Genomic DNA, 20,605 nt, shown 5'->3' on the forward strand with positions numbered 1-20,605 from the left:
GCACCATTGCCACCGCCCACCAGCACTCCGGCCGCCTCGCCTGCTTAGCACGCCCTACCCACGTCCGTCCCACATCTAACTGCTTAAAAAATTCTAACACACAAACTAATCTAATGGTAAAAACTACAGTTCTTGATATAAGAAGAGGTTAAAAGACTTCTGATTATTTTTTGTGAAGAATGTAAGAGATTTTCTGGTACACTAGACGCTACAAGACTCAAAACTTCCAGCAGCTTGGTCACCCTGCATTATCCAGTGTGCATTCTTGAACCTGCAGTGTGTGGGAATACAAGACACGTCTGCGAGAGAATGTAGTTAATCAGTATCAGAGGAATCCATCCAGTTGGCACGCGAGGCAACAATTGCAATGAGAAAATGGATTTTGTGGGGACGAGATGGAGAAAGTGGTGTGTGTGTGTGTGTGTGTGTGTGTGTGTGTGTGTGTGTGTGTGTGTGTGTGTGTGTGTGTGTGTGTGTGTGTGTGACGCGGAGGAAGAGATAGCAGTCTGGGAGAGAGGGTAGCTGAAGGACAGTTGTCAGGGGCGGAGTTTCAGATTTCTTCGTTACGTTGTTTACTTGACAACAAACAATATCCGGCTGGTGAGCGACGCGGCCAGGCGAGGGGCGGGCGGGCAGCGAGGCGTCCTGGCCGGCGTGACGGTGACGCAGCGGTAAGCAATGCAGGTAAAAGTAAAAAGATAAAAGCGCAAGACATACGCTCCGCCACACTCCAGTGCATCACACGAACAGAAATCCTACAGTAGCATTTAAATATAAGTGTGTAAAGTTATCTATGAGGAGGAGGAGAAGGAACTTAAACCAAAACTGTTTGCCTACAAGGATATCTGCTGAACTACTACACTTGTATAGCCAAACTACATGTGGGAGAACAGGATACATTAAAACAACGCTCCTCCCCCTTCAGAGCGGATGACGAAGACAAAGAAGAAGAAGAAGAAGAAGAAGAAGAATGAGAAAGAAAAATGATGACAACGACGATAACGATAATGAAGATAATGATGCTCAACGAACAAAAAAACACACAGATAGACGATAATTCTCCCACAAAAAGAGAAAGGGGACGACAAAGAGAAACAATGATGACTTTATCATTATAAGACTTCATGACAAAGGATTCCCTCGCAGACACACACACAAAAAGGCTCATCATCAGCGCAGCGCCACCTTGGGTCACATCAACACGTGCCGGGCCCCAGGGAACTGTCACCTGTTCACCTGTGTATACCGGGACGCCCCCAGGCAGAGTCCTCTACACCTTCCCTTCTGCTGCCCTCGGGACCTGCACTCGCTGATGCCCCGTCAAAAAAGTAACATTTCCTTCCACAGAACGAAATAGTGATGGTAAAATAAGATGTGATGCGAAATAAAAACGTAAAAAAAAAAAAAAAAAGACATTTCACGAAAAGGCGATAACACAGTAAGAAGTGATAATTATAAAAAATAAAATAGTGTTATTATTCTTAAGATTGTCACCTTCAAGCAACTCACTCAGCAATATGAAGCTTAATTAGACTTCAAAGATGTTTATGTCTACTAGAAAAAAAGTGGGTATATTCTTCAAAAGTCTTCTAAAACAGCCGTACATTGTCCTTGTTGGCAGTGGTGAGGCGGAAGGTAACCACGGGGCGGGGAAGGAGGGGCTCGAGTCGTCACGGGCGGGGCGGCGTATCTTTGAGTCGTGAGGTGTGTGGGTGGTGAGGGTAAGGGTCACGCGGGGTGGCCGGGACCTTTGTCTGGGGCGTGACTCTGCTGTCGACACCTTGAGGGCGTGAGTGACTTCATTGAGGAACTGAGCAGCATTGGTACTCTCTCTCTCTCTCTCTCTCTCTCTCTCTCTCTCTCTCTCTCTCTCTCTCTCTCTCTCTCTCTCTCTCTCTCTCTCTCACGCACACAAAGCAGAGATGACGTGATTTGGGTGAGAACGTCATGAAAAGACACGTTTTATATGACTGAGTGATAAGAAAAGTGTTGAAGAAATGTAAATCCGGCTCCTCTCCTCTCTCTTCTTTTTTCCCTCACTCCCTTATCATTTCATTGCTATAATTGTTGCTGTTGTCAACCTTCCTTTGCAATTACGAGTACAGCTGCGTCGAGTGTTTATAATTATCAAGATCAGTAGTAGTAGTAGTAGTAGTAGTAGTAGTTGTTGTTGTTGTTGTTGTTGTTGTTGTTGTTGTTGTTGTTGTTGTTGTGTTGTTGTTGCTCTTATTATTGTTGTTGCTGGTGCTGTATCATGCCCAACAGTGTTACCCAACCATCAGGACCTAGATCGGCCAGCCAACACACTCCTTCAGTAGCCCCATGAACCGGACGCCGCCAGTGAAAGTCCCTGCAGAAGGTGGCGCTGTAGAGGCGTAGGCGTTGTCGTTGCGTCAATCAAGGTGTGAGAAAGTAAAGAAAAAATAGATATAGGCCCACGTCCTCCCACACGTAGCGGCCTTCAGGAGGGACGCGCCCTTATTACTACTCCTATCCTCCCTTCACCTCGCTGCCTGGAACTACCGCGGCCCTATTCCAGATATTCGCCGCCATTGGTTACCTGAATTTTCCCGTGTGTTCATAAAGGGAAATGTGTAATTACTATGTTTCTTTTACCATGGGATTGACTAAATGTATCAGTGGTCTCTCTCTCTCTCTCTCTCTCTCTCCAGTGCATGTAGTGCCCTCATTCACACACACACACACACACACACACACACACACACACACACACACACACACACACACACACACCACACTAACGAAGCACCACAAGCATGACCAACATGTATGTGTGTGTGTGTGTGTGTGTGTGTGTGTGTGTGTGTGTGTGTGTGTGTGTGTGTGTGTGTGTGTGCATTAACGTCCTCGCTCTACTGCTGACGCGGCTGGGACACAGAATAACAACAGGGGCGGATTTGAGAGATTATTGCATCCCTGGTTTACTGAGGCTTCCTTGGCAGCCATCACCACCACCACCGCCGCCGCCAAGGCCACGGCGATGCCCTGCAGGAGGCGCTGAAGGAGGGAAAACTTGGCTTACTTTGTGGGCTTAGAAGTGATGGTTCGGGATTAGAATGGAAAAGTAGGTTAGGTTAGACAAATGACCATCCCCCAGAGAGAGAGAGAGAGAGAGAGAGAGAGAGAGAGAGAGAGAGAGAGAGAGAGACGGTTTAGTTATGTATACATCCTTCCCAGTTCATTAATATTCTTGTAAACATCTTATTTTCTTTATTATTATTGCGTTAATTTATTATGTAGCTTCTATTTAAGACAGGAGACACTCGATAGTCCACGTTTGAGCATAATAAAATAAATACCAGAGAGAGAGAGAGAGAGAGAGAGAGAGAGAGAGAGAGAGAGAGAAAGAGAGTAAACACTACCCAATACTACTGTAACAAGTTTCTTTCTCTGTCCGTGCACCTCTCTCTCTCTCTCTCTCTCTCTTAGTATGGACAACGAGGAGTGAATGAATACTCGTTCATCTCCTGCCAAGAGAGAACCATTAAGAGGCAGCAAAACACACATAAAACCAAAGGGCACGAGCGTAACAAGGAGAAAACACGCGTTACGGAGACAACAACCGAGGCGAGGCGGGGAGGGAAGGGAGAGAAAAAGGGTGACAAAAACTCGAGACACAATACGAAGCATGCAGAAAGAAAAGGAGAGAGAGAGAGGGAGATAAACGGTAAGAGATTGCAAGATAAAGAGACGCGTTACAAATAAGGCGAAGGGAAATGAGAGAGAGAGAGAGAGAGAGAGAGAGAGAGAGAGAGAGAGAGAGAGAGAGAGAGAGAGAGAGAGAGAGAGAGAGAGAGAGAGAGAGAGAATGGGATGGATTAAAAACTAATGCAAAAAAGACAAACAACTTAACCTGCTTAGCCAATCGCCCTTGAAACAGATGACGAGAGAGAGAGAGAGAGAGAGAGAGAGAGAGAGAGAGAGAGAGAGAGAGAACGATATGGCAACACCTGCTTTGCTACTCTTGATAATTTGACTCATCGAAGCTCAACTAATTTTAAGGAACCAGAAGTTTCGTGATTCTCAGAGGAAGTGTGTGCAGCGAGGGTGACCGTGCAGGAGGAGGAGGAAGAGGAGGAGGAGGAGGAGGAGAAGGGATGGTTCGATGGAGGAAATAAGGAGCAAGTTACAATGTCTCCACCTGTTCTGTTATTTAAGGTTCCCGACACGCGACTCAGTACCTGCTGCATCTGTGGCCTTGACTCCCCCAGCCCACGTCATGCCGCCCCCTTGTGAGGCTTCGTTTGCTTCGGGAGTCGTTGGCTAAGTGGTGTGAGCGGATTTATCTTTTTTTTTGCATTGGTTATTTAGTTATCCTCGTCAATCTCTCTCTCTCTCTCTCTCTCTCTCTCTCTCTCTCTCCGGTTATGTGATGTTCTGTTTTTTCAGGTTAGGTAATCAAGTTATGCCAGTTGTTATTATTTTTTGGTAGCAGTGGTCGTGTTGGTGGTGGTGGTGGCGTCACTCGGAATCACCAGTACATTCTCCTCTTTAGGGAAGGAACCTTTACCATAAGCGAGTTCCTTCACGCCCATTGCATCGCATCGCCCAAAATGAGCACGTCTCCTTCCCGCCAGGTGTAAAGGATGCGCAGGTGACCGACCCGCGCCTCCCAACTCACCTTGAGCGTCCTCAGAAACACGGACGACCCCTCAGTGTCCAGCAGGTAACCGACCTTCCTAAATACCTGAGGAGGGGTGAGCGAAAGGCCCCCGGGTGTAGCACAGTGGCCGCTGCTGCCCGCCAGACCATGACCACCCCTCGGTACCCTCACCTCATCACTGCCTTCCTCCCCATCTTCTACCAACCCTCCCGCGGCACCAACGGTTTCCTCCTTTTCTCCTCCATTGTGGCAAATTTTTCAGGCGTCACCGGTCTAGTGTTGCGTACGTGAATATACTGTTACGACGATTACCAGGCGAGACGTTCTTATCTTCCCTGCAAAATTAGATAAGTATCTTTGCCCAAATGCAGCTGCCTCTACTCACGCCGGCACAGCGTACTTACTTTACTAGAGTTATCTTTTTTTTTCTCTCTCTGCATTTAATATCCTCGTAAATACCCACTAATTATGGTCTTGCTGCGTCTTCCTCTCTCCTTCCCTCCCTGCCTCCCTCCACACGCCGCAGCGGCCACCGAGTTACGCCCCCATGAAGGATCACTAATAGACGCTCCTGCCGCCAAAGTACAAATTAATCATTCCACGCTGCTCTTCTCAAAAACAAAAACAAAGCCGCCTTGCTCAAGTCATGCCGATCAGGACGCGCCGCCACAACCCGCCCGCCAGGCACAGGTCCGCGGCGGGTCACTGTGCCCACATGATCACACTGACACACTTCTCCAGGTGGGTCAGGCTGCGCCCCTTCCCTACCCGCCTTCCCGCCTTCCATCCCTCCCTCCCGCCCACCTGCCGCCCTCCCGTTCTCCATCTCGCCTGGCTACAGCTGCTGCGCGGTATGCTTGCGTCCACCGTTAAGATCACCGCCACTGCCACCGCTAATACCACCCACGCATCACCAGTACCACTACTAACACCATCATTACTACCACTAATATCATCTCAACACCATCATAACCATTACTAACACCATCATCACTACTACTAACACAACCATCACTACCATTACTACCACTAATACTATCCCAACCACCACCACTACCACCATTACCACCACCACCACCACCTCCAGCACCTCCATCACCACCACCGGCACTCCCACCCACCCGTTACCTCCCCCACCTTTCCCATACACCCACCACTGCACTTGGCCTCCTCACCCATCCAACGCTAACCCCCCAGGCCGAGCACGACGTGTTTGCGATGCTCCTTCTCAACACCTGTCTAAGACCACCTGTATAGTGACTCCGCGCCAGGCTGGTACACGGGTGACATTCCTTTCCGCTTTCTCTCCAGTCTTTTTTGCGAACAATGAATTACAGAGGCTATGCAAGAACTTGAGAACTTCCTCCACGCTTAATTTGACTGCATTCCATCGTCTTGTGGTCTAAAAAATAAATTAAATTAACTAAAAGCAACTCAACCGCAAGAAATTAATACCTGGCATTTACTCACACACACACACACACACACACACACACACATACACAAGCCTGGTGGACCAAAAACTGGATTCGAACCCGTCACGTCTTGAGTATCACATTGCATGACCAGTGAGCCAGCGCGAAGAGAGAAAAGAAGGAATGCGTGCAAAATTTAATACAAGAACAGGAGGAGGAAGAGAAAGAGGAAGAGGTCACAACTATACCAGTCATTACCCCGTCAGAAGATAAGATGGACATTCATTACTACGCAGCACGGAATAGGAAAGAAAGACAGAACGAATCGGAAAAAACAAAAATTTCTAAACCCCCCAAAAAAGTCACGTTTCTTGAATGCTTAACAGAAACCGAGAGAGAGAGAGAAAAAAAATATATAAATGTCATGAAATAAAAGGAAAGTTAAGTACTGAAAAAAAAAAAATTGTAGGCTCGCTGAAGCACAGGGAATGTAAGTGGGTGCGAGGAAGTATAGGGGCAGAACAGGAAAGAAAACGGAGATACGGAAGTAAAACGGGAGGAAACAGGAAGGTAAATGGCGGGAGAAGGGAAGGAAAGAGGAAAGAGTAATGGAGGAAAGGGGAGGAAAGAGAAGAGAGCAAGAAGGAAATGACGGAGAGTTATGGGGAAGGGAGAAAAGCAAGATTAGACGAAAACAGAGGGATAGGAAGAGAGAGAAAAGAGAGAAACAAAACGAAAGGAAACGAAAAGGAAAAGGAAGAAGAAAAAGAGTAGAACACCAGGAAAAGAACAATATAAGAGATGAGAGGGGAAAGGGAGGATAGGTGAGATGGTGGTAAAGAGAGGAAGGGCAGGGGATAGCAAAGGGGAAGAAAAGATTTAAAAGAAGGGGAAGAACAGGAAAAGGAGGGAAGAAGGGTGTGGGGTGTAAATTAACAGGCTCGCACTCTATGTAAAGGTGGATGACATGTGATTGCGGAAGGGGAGGGAGGAGAGAAGGCATGGCAAGGTGGAGGCAAGGGTGGCAGGGGAGAGGCAAGGGAAAGGCTCTCTGCAAGTCACGGTTAAGACGACAGTGCACCTACACCATTAGCGGATCCGTAAAGGGCTTGAGGTGTCCATTTACATCCGGATATACTCTCTCCCGTCCCTCTCCAGCCATCTGTCGCACATATGTCTGTCCCATCTCATCCAGAGCTCAGCCTATCAGTGATCTAAGGCATGTTTGTGACGTGTATTGAGCAGGAGTGGTTCGTTTCACTTAGCCGTTAGTCTGACCTCGGTTTGCGTATCCACTTCATAAACAAACCTAGACTGACCCGTCCTCGCTGTCACCCTCGTCCTCGTCTCCGTCAGCATCGTCGTCTTCACCTTCAGGTCACACTATCAAGTAACTTTTTTTTCCCCTTTCTAAATATATAGGTACTGCAGTTTTCTACGTGATTAAAGTCTTCAAGAAGAATTCGGTTTCGCTTACACCCCACGTGTCTCTCTCCGATGACAACAACAACAGCAACAACAACAACATCAGCTATAACAACAACAACAACAATCACACATATAAGCCTGAACATAATATGCTCATTATGCAGGGAACAGTTCAATGCTCCGGCACCCCTTCCCCTTTCCCTTCCCTCCTCCTCCTCCTCCTCATCCCTCTCACTTCCTCATTCCCCCAACAACAGATCTCCCCAACCCCTCCACCTTCTTCCTCGGCATCCGCTACCTCTCCTTCTTACCTCCTCCCCTCTACAACACTGGCCCACCAAACCGTTCGCCGCCCACAGATCTCCGCCTCCTCCCACGCCCACACCATGTCGCCTCTCCAATATACACTTGCACCGCTGGGAAAGATCGTTGAACCTAAAGCCCCACAGCTGCTGCTCCATCCGTCACCCTCCCTTTTGTGTAGTACTTTACCTCCCCCATTCACACGTTAATACCTGATGTGCTGAGACAGGTTCACCGGAAGAGGAAAAGTTATAAAAAAAAAAAAAGTGAGGTGTAGAAGGACAGGTAATACAAAGATAAGAACATAACGGCAGGAAAGAGCAGGAGAGTAATTATAAAAGGTGATTGGAGAGAATTAAGAATAGGCATGATAAGGGAAGAGATACGGAGAGAGAGAGGTAGAGGTATACACAACTACTCACGTTCCTAACTTCTTCAGGTGTGCAAAGCTGACGAAGGAAGGACTACACCTGGCACTTGCCCGTCCCTCCCTAGGCAGAGGTGGAGGTGAGGGTGCCATGACTTGTGCCTTTCAGTGACGCGAACACCAGTTATTTCTCTGTTTACCTTCTGCGGCGGCGTCGATACCGAGATACCTTAACGTTTTGTAGTTTGTCTCTTTTTTTTTTTTAAGTGAGTGGGGATAGAAAATATAAACACACATCACAGGAGGAAACAGAAAAGAAGTGTTGCAATGGTATAATTGGTTCCAGACTTGACGAAGCAGCCTTCCTACACTATATTTCCAACTAAACCGACATCTATCGCTCTTTTTTTTTTTTCCTCTCTCTCTCTCTCTCTCTCTTTTCTCATGGAAGCTCTCATTGGCCAAGCCTGCCTATGACGCAAATCTTTTAGGCCTGCCACCTTCCTCTTCCTCTTCACATCCCCCTTTTCCGTCCATGTGTCTTATGAGAATAGAAGATGATGCCACAAAAAGAATGATGACTGTGGAGGTATGTAAGTATAATGACGCAGGAAGATATGAAGGCCAAAGGAAGAAAAGAATGAGAACAGAGGCCGCAGAGGGGTGGCATGCAGGAGGGGAGCAGGCCAGCAGGGCAGGATCGTGACGGGATGGGTCTTGGGGCAGGGTCGTGGAGGGTCGTGGATGGGACGCGTGATCGGGACGGACGCTCGGGGCAAAGAGATGAACCAGTCGTCATTCATGCCAAGCCCCGTACTTAGAAACGCTTTGCTCTCTCACCATGACTATTTTCAAAGACCACAGAGATCATTAGCCGATTTCCCAAGACTGTTCCTTCTTAAACAATAAAGAAATCTTGTTAACCTGTCACTAAAACTGTAAAAACACCCTTAAAAACCCGTGTAGCTTCAACTGGAGGCTTTTGAAATAGTGGAGGTACAGCGCAGAAGTTTCAGAATACGGGGCACAGTGGCTGAGCAAGCTACATTCTGGCCATCAGCTGAGTGTCTAGCCGTGAATCACCGCCATGGAGCCCCGGGGATTATAACACAGCCGGGCGGACTAAATCGGGCAAGTAAATTATGCAGACGATAAATTTTAGGGCGCCCCATCGTGAGAGCTCCTGCGTCAGCCTCGTGGTGGGGGGAGGGGAAGGGGAAGGGGAGGGAGGGGATCGACCTTCACCTGGAGCAAGACACTCTCGTTAATGATAGCAGGGGGAAGGAGATGTTGGGGTTAAGGGCAAGGGTGGGCAGCAGGTGGGGAAGGGGAGGGGAAGGAGGGGGAATGACGGACAAAGGGAGGAAAGGACAAGAAAAGTCAAGGAAATGCTTTTGTGAGACTTTTTTTTCCTTACGCATGCACGACCAATTACTGGGGGAGGGAGTGGTGAGGGAGAGTGGTGAGGGTGAGGGGTGAAGGAAAGCGGTGAGGGTGAGCGGTGTCTTGAGGTCAACCGTAACGCAAATCTTAATGGTAATGAGCGAAATAAGAAAACACAAGTAATCTTGCAAGAAATCAAGAAATAATACACATTCTAAACTCATGAAATACGGAAAATATGAGGAATTCACACACACACACACACACACACACACGTTCATTAGTCACCATACACATATACATCTAAAAAAAAGAAAAAAGTCTTCTCTTCTTTCTATAAACTCAAAAAAAACGCAGGTATATTTGCAGACCTCCCTCACCTGAATCCCTGCTCATCTATTTCCACGTCTAGACAAGTAAATATTTCGTGGAAGTGAGCGAAAGAAAACAGAAAAAAAAAAAAAACACGACCCACTTTAAGCTGCCTCTCTTAATACACAACTTTAATCGATTACTAACCTCCGCCTGTCACCTCAACACCTTCCCTCTCACGCGGCCCCGCACAGGACGGATACTGGAATAGTCCCCTTCACCTCACCACGCAGGGAACAGACAACAGACAACAAAGCAGCACCGCCTCAGACATCAGCAATCAAAGCACACGTTTCCTGTCCACTCCCAGGTGTGTGTGTGTGTGTGTGTGTGTGTGTGTGTGTGTGTGTGTGTGTGTGTGTGTGTGTGTGTGTGTGTGTGTGTGTGTGTGTGTGTGTGTGTGTGTGTGTGTGTGTGTGTGTGTGTGTGTGTGTGTGTGTGTGTGTGTGTGTGTGTGCGCGGTCACAGAGAGTTCACGTGTGATAACAATCTATTATTTCTCAGCACGAACACTCCCGGATTTTCTCGTATACAGAATAACATACATACATACATATATACACTAGTCTTCCATGTTGCCTCATCTTGCACTCTAAGGAACCTGTAATCAGCAACCACCTGCACAGAGGCAAACATAACAAATGCCACGGATGGCGCCCTCAGTATAGCACGAAATTCCCAGGCACAGGTGTGTAAAGAACGCCCGAGGCCCTCATCCCACCCCTTGCAGCACTGCGCGTCCTCTGCCTCGCCAAGGACACCGAGAACACACGTATTTCCCTGCCGAGAGAATCAAGACAGGCAGGTCAGTACTCACCTTATCGGCGCCCTCTGTCAGCTCCAGGCAGCGGAACTCCAGCAGGTCGGCGTGGTCCCTCGTGTCCTGCAGCTCCTCACGCAGCTTCGTCGCCTCAGCCTCCAGCTCCAGCACTTTAGCCGAGAGCCACAGAGCCGCCGTGCCATCTGTCAGGACACAAACAACGCTCTTCAGTCACGGTGTGCTTGTCTCAAGATATATGAATATGTAAGGGTTGCTGTGTCATGTTTCTATAAGATTGATAAGTTGTTGGTTTACTGTGCATCAACAAAATTATGGTTATAAAACACAGTAACATGCTCTCTTCATTATATCCCGGTGATCGTATTTGCAATCTTCATCTCATCTCTCCATTAACCCCATTTTCTAAATCTCCAATCAGTCATTATTAATGTTTCCATAACCAGTGCAGAGCTTTTTGAACTTGATACTTAAATTGACTTATAATGTTGAAGTGTCAAAGGCAGCGTTGTTATCCCTAAAATTTTTTATTTTTATTTTATATTTCTTGTGCTTCACCTTGTTTTCATACAAATCTTTATGGCATAAAGACCAAGCCTTGTCAACGATACTGCTGGACTATAATTATTTTCAGTCGAAGAAACAATAGTAATTTAGTTAATATAGCAAGTTAATACAAAGCAGCCTTTGTCTTTATTCACTTACTGACGTTAGTGAACAGGCTCCCGAAGTCATGACGTCACTATGATGCCAGACAAATTAATGTGACATTTTTGCACATTTTTCGTTGCAGCGCATAATAATGATTAATATAGTGGAGAATATATATACCTTATAGTTATTAACCGTGTGTGACTGGGATATCATGAAGTGTGTCACGGGAAATGTAGGCGAATCTATTTTTTTACTTCATTTATTTACTTTTTTTTTTCTGTTACGAATAAAATGTTGATGTTTCTCAAATGAGAACAAAGTTTAATGGAAAACTGTCATCGTTCCCCTCACAAATAGCAGCAGCCCCCCTCTGCGCGCGTCCCGATGTATTTATGGCAGTAATTACGTCGGTCCGTAATTATCTCAAACATACGACTACAATTTTCTACTTTGTCACGAATAAAGTTAATGCAAATAATGGCGCTGTGCTGCTGGATATTGAACCTTACACGGGCCACAACTTTGCTGCGAGTTAGTGACGTGGACAACAAACAAAACACAAGCATGATTAAAGTGACACCCACATCAAATTACATAAACGTGTGATGGTCTTTCTGTTTCGATTCGTACATCATCAAAAGCAGCTGCTCAAACACACTATTCCTGACACTTTATGGGTAATGTGACATATCTAAGTTGAATCGACTAACTAAAGCACTGGGTGTAATCACAAGGGCATCATCACTGTGCCTGGACACGAACAGGAGGAGGCATGTGTTACAGTACCATTTTTGGGGACACAACATCACCGCAAAAGAAGGAAGATAGGAAAAAATTGGCTTTCAAGTGGAATACCAAACAGGGCCTTTAAAATACTAAATACATATATGGATTGGGAGGATGGGTGGATATAGGTAAGTATATTTTAAAATAGGACTGAGATATGAAGGTGAGCTGGCTTCATATAGCTTCCCTGATTATCTTACAGTCGTATGTTCTTAAGGGAAGATGCACGCACCTCTGGCATGGTAATCTGGTGAGGAGGACGCGGCCGCTGTAGTGGAGGCGAGCAACTGGTAGGACTTCTGCAGTCCTTGGTGCTCTCGCGACAACAGGGCGTACTGCGCGGCCATCTCATCGGCAGGGATCTGGGAACAGTGAGCGGGGAATGTTACAATGCAGGGGATGTAGGAATATGTGAGAAGTGAAGTAATGATAATGGATGTGTAGAAGTGAAAGACAGGCAGACCGAGGAAAGAAGAGCAAACAAAAGTGATGGAAATAGAAGGAAGGAAGACTAAGAAAGATAAGAAGAATATGTTAACAAATAAATAATACAAAGAAAGATCGAAGACGTGGCCAAATCTTCCGAATGAATATAAGCGACAAAAACATGAAAGGAGCAAATGAAAGATAAAAGTGAAGGTAGCAAACCTAAATGATGAGGCTCCATTACAATATTGTTACCCCTTTAACCGTTTTCTTTTACAACTTTGCTTCTTAAAGAAAACGGGATACGATTATAGACCATACTATTTTTATATTTCTGTGGTTAACACTAAAAAGAAACCCCTTCACAAAATACACGGAAAAAATATAAGAAAACACTAATATAGCAAAGAGTTTCAAACAATAATCACAGTATGAAATAAAAATCAATAATTCATAGCAACACAAAGATTAAAACAACAAAAAGTTTAAGTTTCACAAATCAGCAACAAATAAATAAACTATGAGATGCCTTGGTGGATAATTGAAAAGTAATAGGTAACCAAAAAATAATAATAACAATAAGAAAGAAAGTCGCAAAGGAGGGAGAGAAGAAACTAAGAGAAGAGATAAAATGGTTGTGTCCCCCTTATAATGCAAGAGCGAGAGAGAGAATGGGGGTAAAGAAGAAAATGGAGAAAACAGGGATTGCGAGGGTGACAACACTATACCACCTGACGGGCTGTGTGATAGGGTTAGCTGAACTTACCAGAGAGAGAGAGAGAGAGAGAGAGAGAGAGAGAGAGAGAGAGAGAGAGAAAGTTTAATGGGATCGGGGAGAGAGCAAAGGAGCAGCCAGCTGAAGGAAATATATGTGTTAAGTAAAGCAGGAAGGGAGAGCCGAGGGGAAACACAGGATCAGCAAGGGAGGAAGAGTTTCGGGATGCGTGAATTTAGTAAAGAAGGAAGAGAAAGTTAAGAAGAAAGAGAGAACAGTGAAGAAAGGAGAGATGAGAGATGTTAATAAAGAATGAAAGGAGAAATAAAAAAAAGAACAGACGATAAATGAGAAAAAGGAATGTTAAAGAAAATGATGCCGTTAGTAAGAGAGGGAAGGGGAGCTAATATAGAGTGGTGGTTCAGTGAAAGAAAACGAATCGAAGAGGAGTTTATGAGGAGTGGATGGTTAAGGTGGCGCGAAGGAAGGAGGAGCAAGAGTAAGGCAGGGAGGCAGGAAGGTTGAGACGGAAAACATTAAAACCTTGCAGTGATTAATTTCTTGCTAAACCAATTTCATGTTCAATTTGGAGCTCCTTCCCTGGCGTGCTCCTCGATAATTATATGTAAAAAAAAAAAAAAAAAAAAAGAAAGAAAAAAAGAAAAGAAAAAAATATATAATTACCTAACTGTTAATATATTTTTTTCTAATAACGCGATTATAATTCATTTTTTTCTTCTTATTCATTAACACGGCAGCTTCATTTTTGTCTTTCCTATTTGTACATTTTAGACGTCTTTTCTTCCTTTTATTTTACTTATTTATTTATTTATTAATCTATTTAACTACTCTTCTCCAAATGCTAGTTTAAATTTTCACTATATTCATAATGTTTTCTTTATTTTATTTTATTCTTTATTGATTACGTTTTCATATGCTTACTGATCTCTCTCTCTCTCTCTCTCTCTCTCTCTCTCTCTCTCTCTCTCTCTCTCTCTCTCTCTCTCTCTCTCTCTCTCTGACTTTTTTTTTTTTTTTAATTTACCACTTTATTTTATCTAAGAATACCAGTGACCGAATCAGCAAAGTGTTGAGCAAGCTTTTACCTCTTCTCTAATACCACTTTTTTGTCCTTCACGTGTGGCTTTCACTTGGCAGGGCAGTGACTATAAAACGGTCATAAAATACAGAAAGAATTATAATATACTGCATGCCAATAAAAGAAAAGGAGAAAGGGAACAAGTGTGAAGGAAAACATGAAGTAAAAGTCACAGCACAGATAATATTTTATGAAAGTAAGAAAAGACACAAGAAAACAGCACAGTAATGGCTAAGAAAAATAAATGAAAGAAGAGGAAGAAAAAAAGTGGTAATACTCATGATTAAAAAATAATAATAAAATAAAAAGATCGTGGAAAGAGACCATGACATTAAGACAGAAAAAAGAAACGAACAAAAATTACTCTTGATCTTGAAATAAAAATGTATTGTTCTTGAAATTTCTTTAATAAGTAAAAAAAAAAAAGTAAAATAAATAAAATAGAATAAAAAAAACTAAAAAATAATCAAATAATCATATGAAAATCCACGACAAGCTGATTAACTTACCTCAGGCCAGGTAAGCTGCTCCAGGGGCGTGGCTGCCGACGTGGAGAGGCAAGATGGCTCAGGTGGGTCGTCCTCGAGAGCGAAGGGCGGGTCTGGGGGCGTGGACTCAGTGGGCGTGGAGGAGGAGGAGCTGCACTCGTCATCGCTGTTCTGCTCCATGACGGTGGGCAACTCAGACACCTGCGGGAACACACCTGCGTCAACCACATGTGCAGCAACACACTCTAATTACCACACACACACACACACACACACACACACACACACACACACATACATACACACACAGAGATAGACAAATAGATAGACACACAGATATATAGACTGATAGATAGATAGATAGATAGATAGATGCTTATTGACCCCAGCTTTAAAAATTAGTGGAATCAAATCTCTTAATACAATATCATACAAACACAACTTTAAGGATAATTATAGAAACTGACCCACAGTCCAACAATAAAAACCGATCGATAATAACATACAAATTACCTTAACTTCGCCTGAATTGTGAGCCTATAAGACCCATAAATAAAGCTAAATAACACACCACTGAACCATAAAACCCGAAAGATTAAGACACAAAGCATCTTAAGTGTAAAATATATGAATTTCGTACCTGTAAACACACACACACACACACACACACACACACACACACACACACACACATCAATGCACACACGCACGCCCCTCCTGGTCCCTTACACATGTAGAGGCAGCACGCGTGGCGGTAGGAGACACGCCCCTCTGGATAAAGCGAGGTAACGAAGGGCGACGCAAAACTAACTGTGTAAATTTATGATGATGGTGGTACCCAGAGGAGGAGGAGGAGGAGGAGGATGTAGAATTAGAAAGACAAATACACATTCTCCCATTTCTTATGCACCAAATTGAAAATACTTGATCGGAAGGAACAAATAGATAAATTTCGGTTAATAAGAGAAAAGAAAACGAAAGAGAAAGAAGAAAACAGACGATCCTGGCTGTAAATAAGGGCATGTCAGGGAAGGCTGATATAAAGGCTACACTTCCTATTAAGAACTCAACTCAACATAAATAAATAAAAAGATACAACCCCTTATTATTAAACTCAACACTATATAAATCTCTTCAGCCACACTCCTTCCGCTCGCAAGTACAAAATGCACAAACTAAGAACAATAAAGTAGAGAAACAACTAAACCTTTCGACAATACCGATATCAAACTTTATGAAACATCCTTGAACTTTACTGTAAATCGCTGAGGAATTCCCAACACCATTAATTAAACAAGAAGACTACTACTACTACTACCACCATTAACAACTACAACAACAACAATACTACAACTACTACTACTCCTGTTGCTACTACTTCATATGCTACTACATCCCTCACACCTGCCCCTCCTTTCTCTTCCTCACATCCAGGCATGCTCGCGGCGGCGGTGGGCGTGGCTCGTGGCTGGGAAACTAATATCCGGGGGGCGGCCCGAGACTCGCCTTACTGATGTGCGCGGTGGTGTGGAGGGGACGACCCGCGGGAAGACCTGATGCAGTGTTTTATGTATTCACCGCCCCTGGAGTTGGCAAGGTATTTATGCATGGGAGGATGAGGGAGGCTGTGCAGGAACATTCGTTTCTCTCTCTGTGACTCCTTCACTGATTCTGACTGACTACGTGGTTTGATTAATTGAATGACTGGATGATTAATTGACTGACTGACTGACTGACTTCTCTGACTGACTGAATGACTCATTTTGAATGACTGATTTCTCTGAGTGACCTGATTAAAAGGTTGACTAAATAATTGACAGCTTTTAACTGACTAACTGACTGACTTCACAAACTGACTGATTCACTGCTTAATATTCTTTGTCCATAAACTTGCTGACTGACTGAATGACTGACTGAATAACTGACTGACTTCTCTGAGTGACTGGTCGACCTGATTAGAAGACTGAATAAATGACAGCTTTCACTGAATGATTGACTGAGTTCACAAGTTGACTGACTGACTGCTTAACTTTCTGCTTTCGTTATCTGACTGACTGACTGCCTGACGTGTGGCATTGACAGGAGAGAGTGAAGCGACACGCGAGGTAACGAGGTAACGAGGTAACGAGGTAACTGTGATTGATGCAGCAATATTTTATCCTCTGTTGTAATATTGTTGTAATGTTCGGTATGTGTGTATGTGTGTGTGTGTGTGTGTGTGAGTGTGGAGGGGGCAACAACAACAACAACAACAACAATGAAACGTCACAGTATCTCGTAAAGCGCCTTGAATACTGACAAATAAGTGAAACGCTTCGAACCCTACTGAGACCACACCCAGAGAGAGAGAGAGAGAAAGAGAGGGAGAGGCGTGCGTAGTGGTGGGAACAGTGTGAATTAGCAAGTAGCAGTAACAGAAGTAAAGCCTGGAGAAGGGTTAGCGGGCACCAGGTTAAGGAGGGAACATTATTCAGAGACACAGGTTGGCCAAAGCTGCTCTGAGCTATCGCATCAACCCCCCGTTATTCTGAGTCCTTTTGTGTTACTCTCCGTGTGTCTGCATGCCCAATGAGCCTTGCATGCCTTGTACGTACTGTTATGCATGACATTTGATCTAACTGGACATCCGTGTGTCTGCATAATTTGATGGCAAACTGGTCTAGTATTGTCAAGTATGAAAATTGGTTTACTGTGTTTTATTTATCTATTATAACGGTCTCCCTTCCCTTTGAATCTAACGGAATTATATACGAGTACCTACGCATCCATTATAGTAATTTTTTTTTTCTTATTTTGGCATTCACACTCTATACATACTATATACTGCATTCATCTTTTTTTTTTTTTCACTATATAAAGGCGTCTCTATGTTCGTGATGTCCTTTTATCTACCCTTCATACCATTATCATCACATTATACTGCGTTCATTTGCTTTTCAATTACGTATATAGCAGAGTCCATTAATACGATCATCACATAATACTGTATTCATCTGTTTTTTTTTTTTTTTTTTATCCACTATGTATACCTGTTCTCGTCTACTTAGTGTTCATTCATCTACCCCTTCTATCATCAAGAGGCAGGTTTCAAAACACTTATCCTCTAATTTTTAAAGATCCTTTCTGACTTTTTGGTAACTGTCATCTCAGTGGGCCTTTTTTTTTATTTTCAATTTGTTGCTCTTGGCCGGTCTCTTACGTATAATAATAATAATAATAATCACATATACTACATTCACCTGTTTTTTTTTTTTTTTACACTAGATAGCTGTTTTTGTATATTGTGTCCTCTTATCTATCAATATCATCCCATCATAAGCCTTCATGCCCCCCTGCAGGACAAAGGTTTCTCTCTCTCTCTCTCTCTCTCTCTCTCTCTCTCTCTCTCTCTCTCTCTCTCTCTCTCTCTCTCTCTCTCTCTCTCTCTCTTGCCATACATGTTCTATATTCGCCTACCGTCACTTCCCTCTAAGTCAATTACGGTAAGCTCGTTATGCACGGAGGTCACCACGACTGGCTGTTCCTACCACGTGAAGTAGGAAATGACAAACCTCGGCCAGCCCAGCGCAGGCAAGAATGACTAGTAGTAAATCCAGTTAGTTCAGCTCTTCCTTGTCCTCTCTTAGCCCCTTCGCCACGTCTCTGTCTCTCTCTTTGTTGTGTTTGTCTCTTCTCTTTCTCTTTTTGCCATTACCTGCTTTCCTCGTTCCCTTCGTATTCTCTTTTTTTTTCTCGTCCTCTTCCATACCATCTCTTCTTTCCTTTTTCTTTCTCACCCTCTTCCATACCATCTATTTCTTGCTCTCTTTTGCCAAGTTCTGTTTTCCTTCACTTCGGCTTCTCTCCTCTATTTTTGGCATCGTTTTCTATGCCATCTCTCTCTCTCTCTCTCTCTCTCTCTGCATTTCATTACCTTACTTTCTTCCTTCACTCTTTCCTCAGTTCTTCACGCCATTACCTCCCCTGCCTTGCCTATTGCTGCTGCTCTTCACGCCCCGCTGGTCTCCACAACGCACAAGGATGAATGGCGTTGCAGAAGGCACGAGAGAAGGAGCTGAACACGTCATACATTCCTCGGGAAGTGTGGAAACTCGAGGGGGAAACCAGGAGACAAAATAGTCGATTTAATAAAGCAGAACCAGACCAAGGAGCCGTTATGAAAGCAAGGCCTGGGGAGAGGATGCTATTACTACTACTACTTCTACTACAACTGCTGCTACTACTACTACTACTGCCGTTACTCTTCTGGACTCCCATCATTATTGCTACTAACTTCATCCACCGCTAGGCACTCCAGTCCACGGCCGCCACTCCCCCACTCCTATATCTTCTCACCACCCACTCATCTTCACACACACACACACACACACACACACACATCAGTTACTTCTTTACACCCGATTACCGCACACTTAAAGAGGACATAAGGTGTCACTTGTTCCCACGCTGTATCTCACCCGCGGCAGTCTTCCTAAGCATGTCATAACGAGGTGACGATGATGGTAAAAACTCGCACTGGCCTCTGAGGTAACGGTACTCCTCTCCACCACCACCACCACCACCGCCACTCACTCCGCTCGCTCGCTGCTGGCAAACTCGGCAGCAACAACTCGCATGAGCTTGACGTAAGAACTGGATTGCATAGAAGACTCTCGGGACTTCGCCGCTTTGACAAACATCCGCCTGACACAGTAACGAAGTAGAGCACTGGTAGGGACGCCGACCACTCCCCCCGCCCCTCCTCAACGTCCACCTCCTCCCTGCCCCAGAGCGAGGCTAAGGAGGGCGCGGATAGGCCGGCCTGACCTTGAGAGGAGTGTAACGTGAGGATCCAGAGGGAAGGTTAAACATGTGGCTAAGTCCTAGCCTGAAGGAGAGAGAGAGAGAGAGAGAGAGAACAAAAGACTCACCTTGACGCAGGACTCCCGCCGGTGCCAAGTGGTGGGTAGGGGCGGTGGCACCAGGCACTCAGTCTCCTGAGGAATGAAATAACATGAGACGGAGGAAATACACATGTACGTATATCCTAAAATTACCTCATATTTTTCCCTCACTGTTTTTCCCTTTAACACAAATTTTCAATGTGTTACGAAAAAAATAAATAAATAAACTAGGCCACTTTTTTAGTCATTCTAATACATTAACATCTTCCCCTATTTCTTCCCTCTAACACAAATTTTCAAGCTAAAATATATTGCGAAAAATGAAGAAGTCATTTCTCAGTCATTCCAGTACATTAAGAACCTCAGCCATCAAATGCACCACAAATTTACACACAAAGAAGTAGCTGACCTTTGGCCCGCACACAACAAACGTTCAACTTCGAGATAGAGAACCAGTACGTGGAACCAGTACGTTAAACAAAATAATGACAATACTGACAATAAAAGAAGTAACTGACCCCGAAAATATTTAAATTCCCAGTATCACGGCAAAAAAAAAGTTCCCAACAATTCACACACATACTATATACTTAACTATCATCACTCAGTCTTAATTTTTTTTCCAAAGGTGCATTAAGTTCAAAAGTTCTCAGGAGTACTTGAACACTTACTACTACTACTTCTACTACTGCTACTACTACTACTACTACTACTACTACTACTACTACAGTATTTCCCGTTTGAGAATCAAGTCACGAGGACGAACACGTGGTATGGTAAGAATATAAAGGCAACAGCAACAATAAAAAGAACAGCAACGCCAGTGATGAGCCAGACAGTTCCCACCGCTGGCCTTGTTCGCGTCGAGGCGCAACAAGAAATAC

General features: G+C 44.4%; 1 protein-coding gene across 10 annotated transcripts in view; it reads right to left on the reverse strand.

The window, feature by feature from the left end:
• LOC135101930 (golgin subfamily B member 1-like) overlaps nt 1–20,605 on the reverse strand; it is a 282,995-nt gene that overhangs the window by 76,780 nt on the left and 185,610 nt on the right. For all 10 annotated transcript variants that reach the window (XR_010269469.1, XR_010269468.1, XR_010269470.1 and 7 more), the window contains exons 11-14: nt 19,749–19,814; nt 14,860–15,039; nt 12,343–12,472; nt 10,710–10,855 (exon numbers count right to left, since the gene is read on the reverse strand). Coding sequence is in view for 6 of the 10 variants with exons in the window: in XM_064006312.1 (XP_063862382.1) it covers nt 10,710–10,855; nt 12,343–12,472; nt 14,860–15,039; nt 19,749–19,814 (522 nt within the window). In the remaining 4 variants the exon portion in view is untranslated. The remainder of the gene's footprint in view (nt 1–10,709; nt 10,856–12,342; nt 12,473–14,859; nt 15,040–19,748; nt 19,815–20,605) is intronic.

The sequence above is a fragment of the Scylla paramamosain genome, chromosome 7 (assembly GCF_035594125.1).
Source record: "Scylla paramamosain isolate STU-SP2022 chromosome 7, ASM3559412v1, whole genome shotgun sequence".
Taxonomy (NCBI): Eukaryota; Metazoa; Arthropoda; class Malacostraca; order Decapoda; family Portunidae; genus Scylla; species Scylla paramamosain.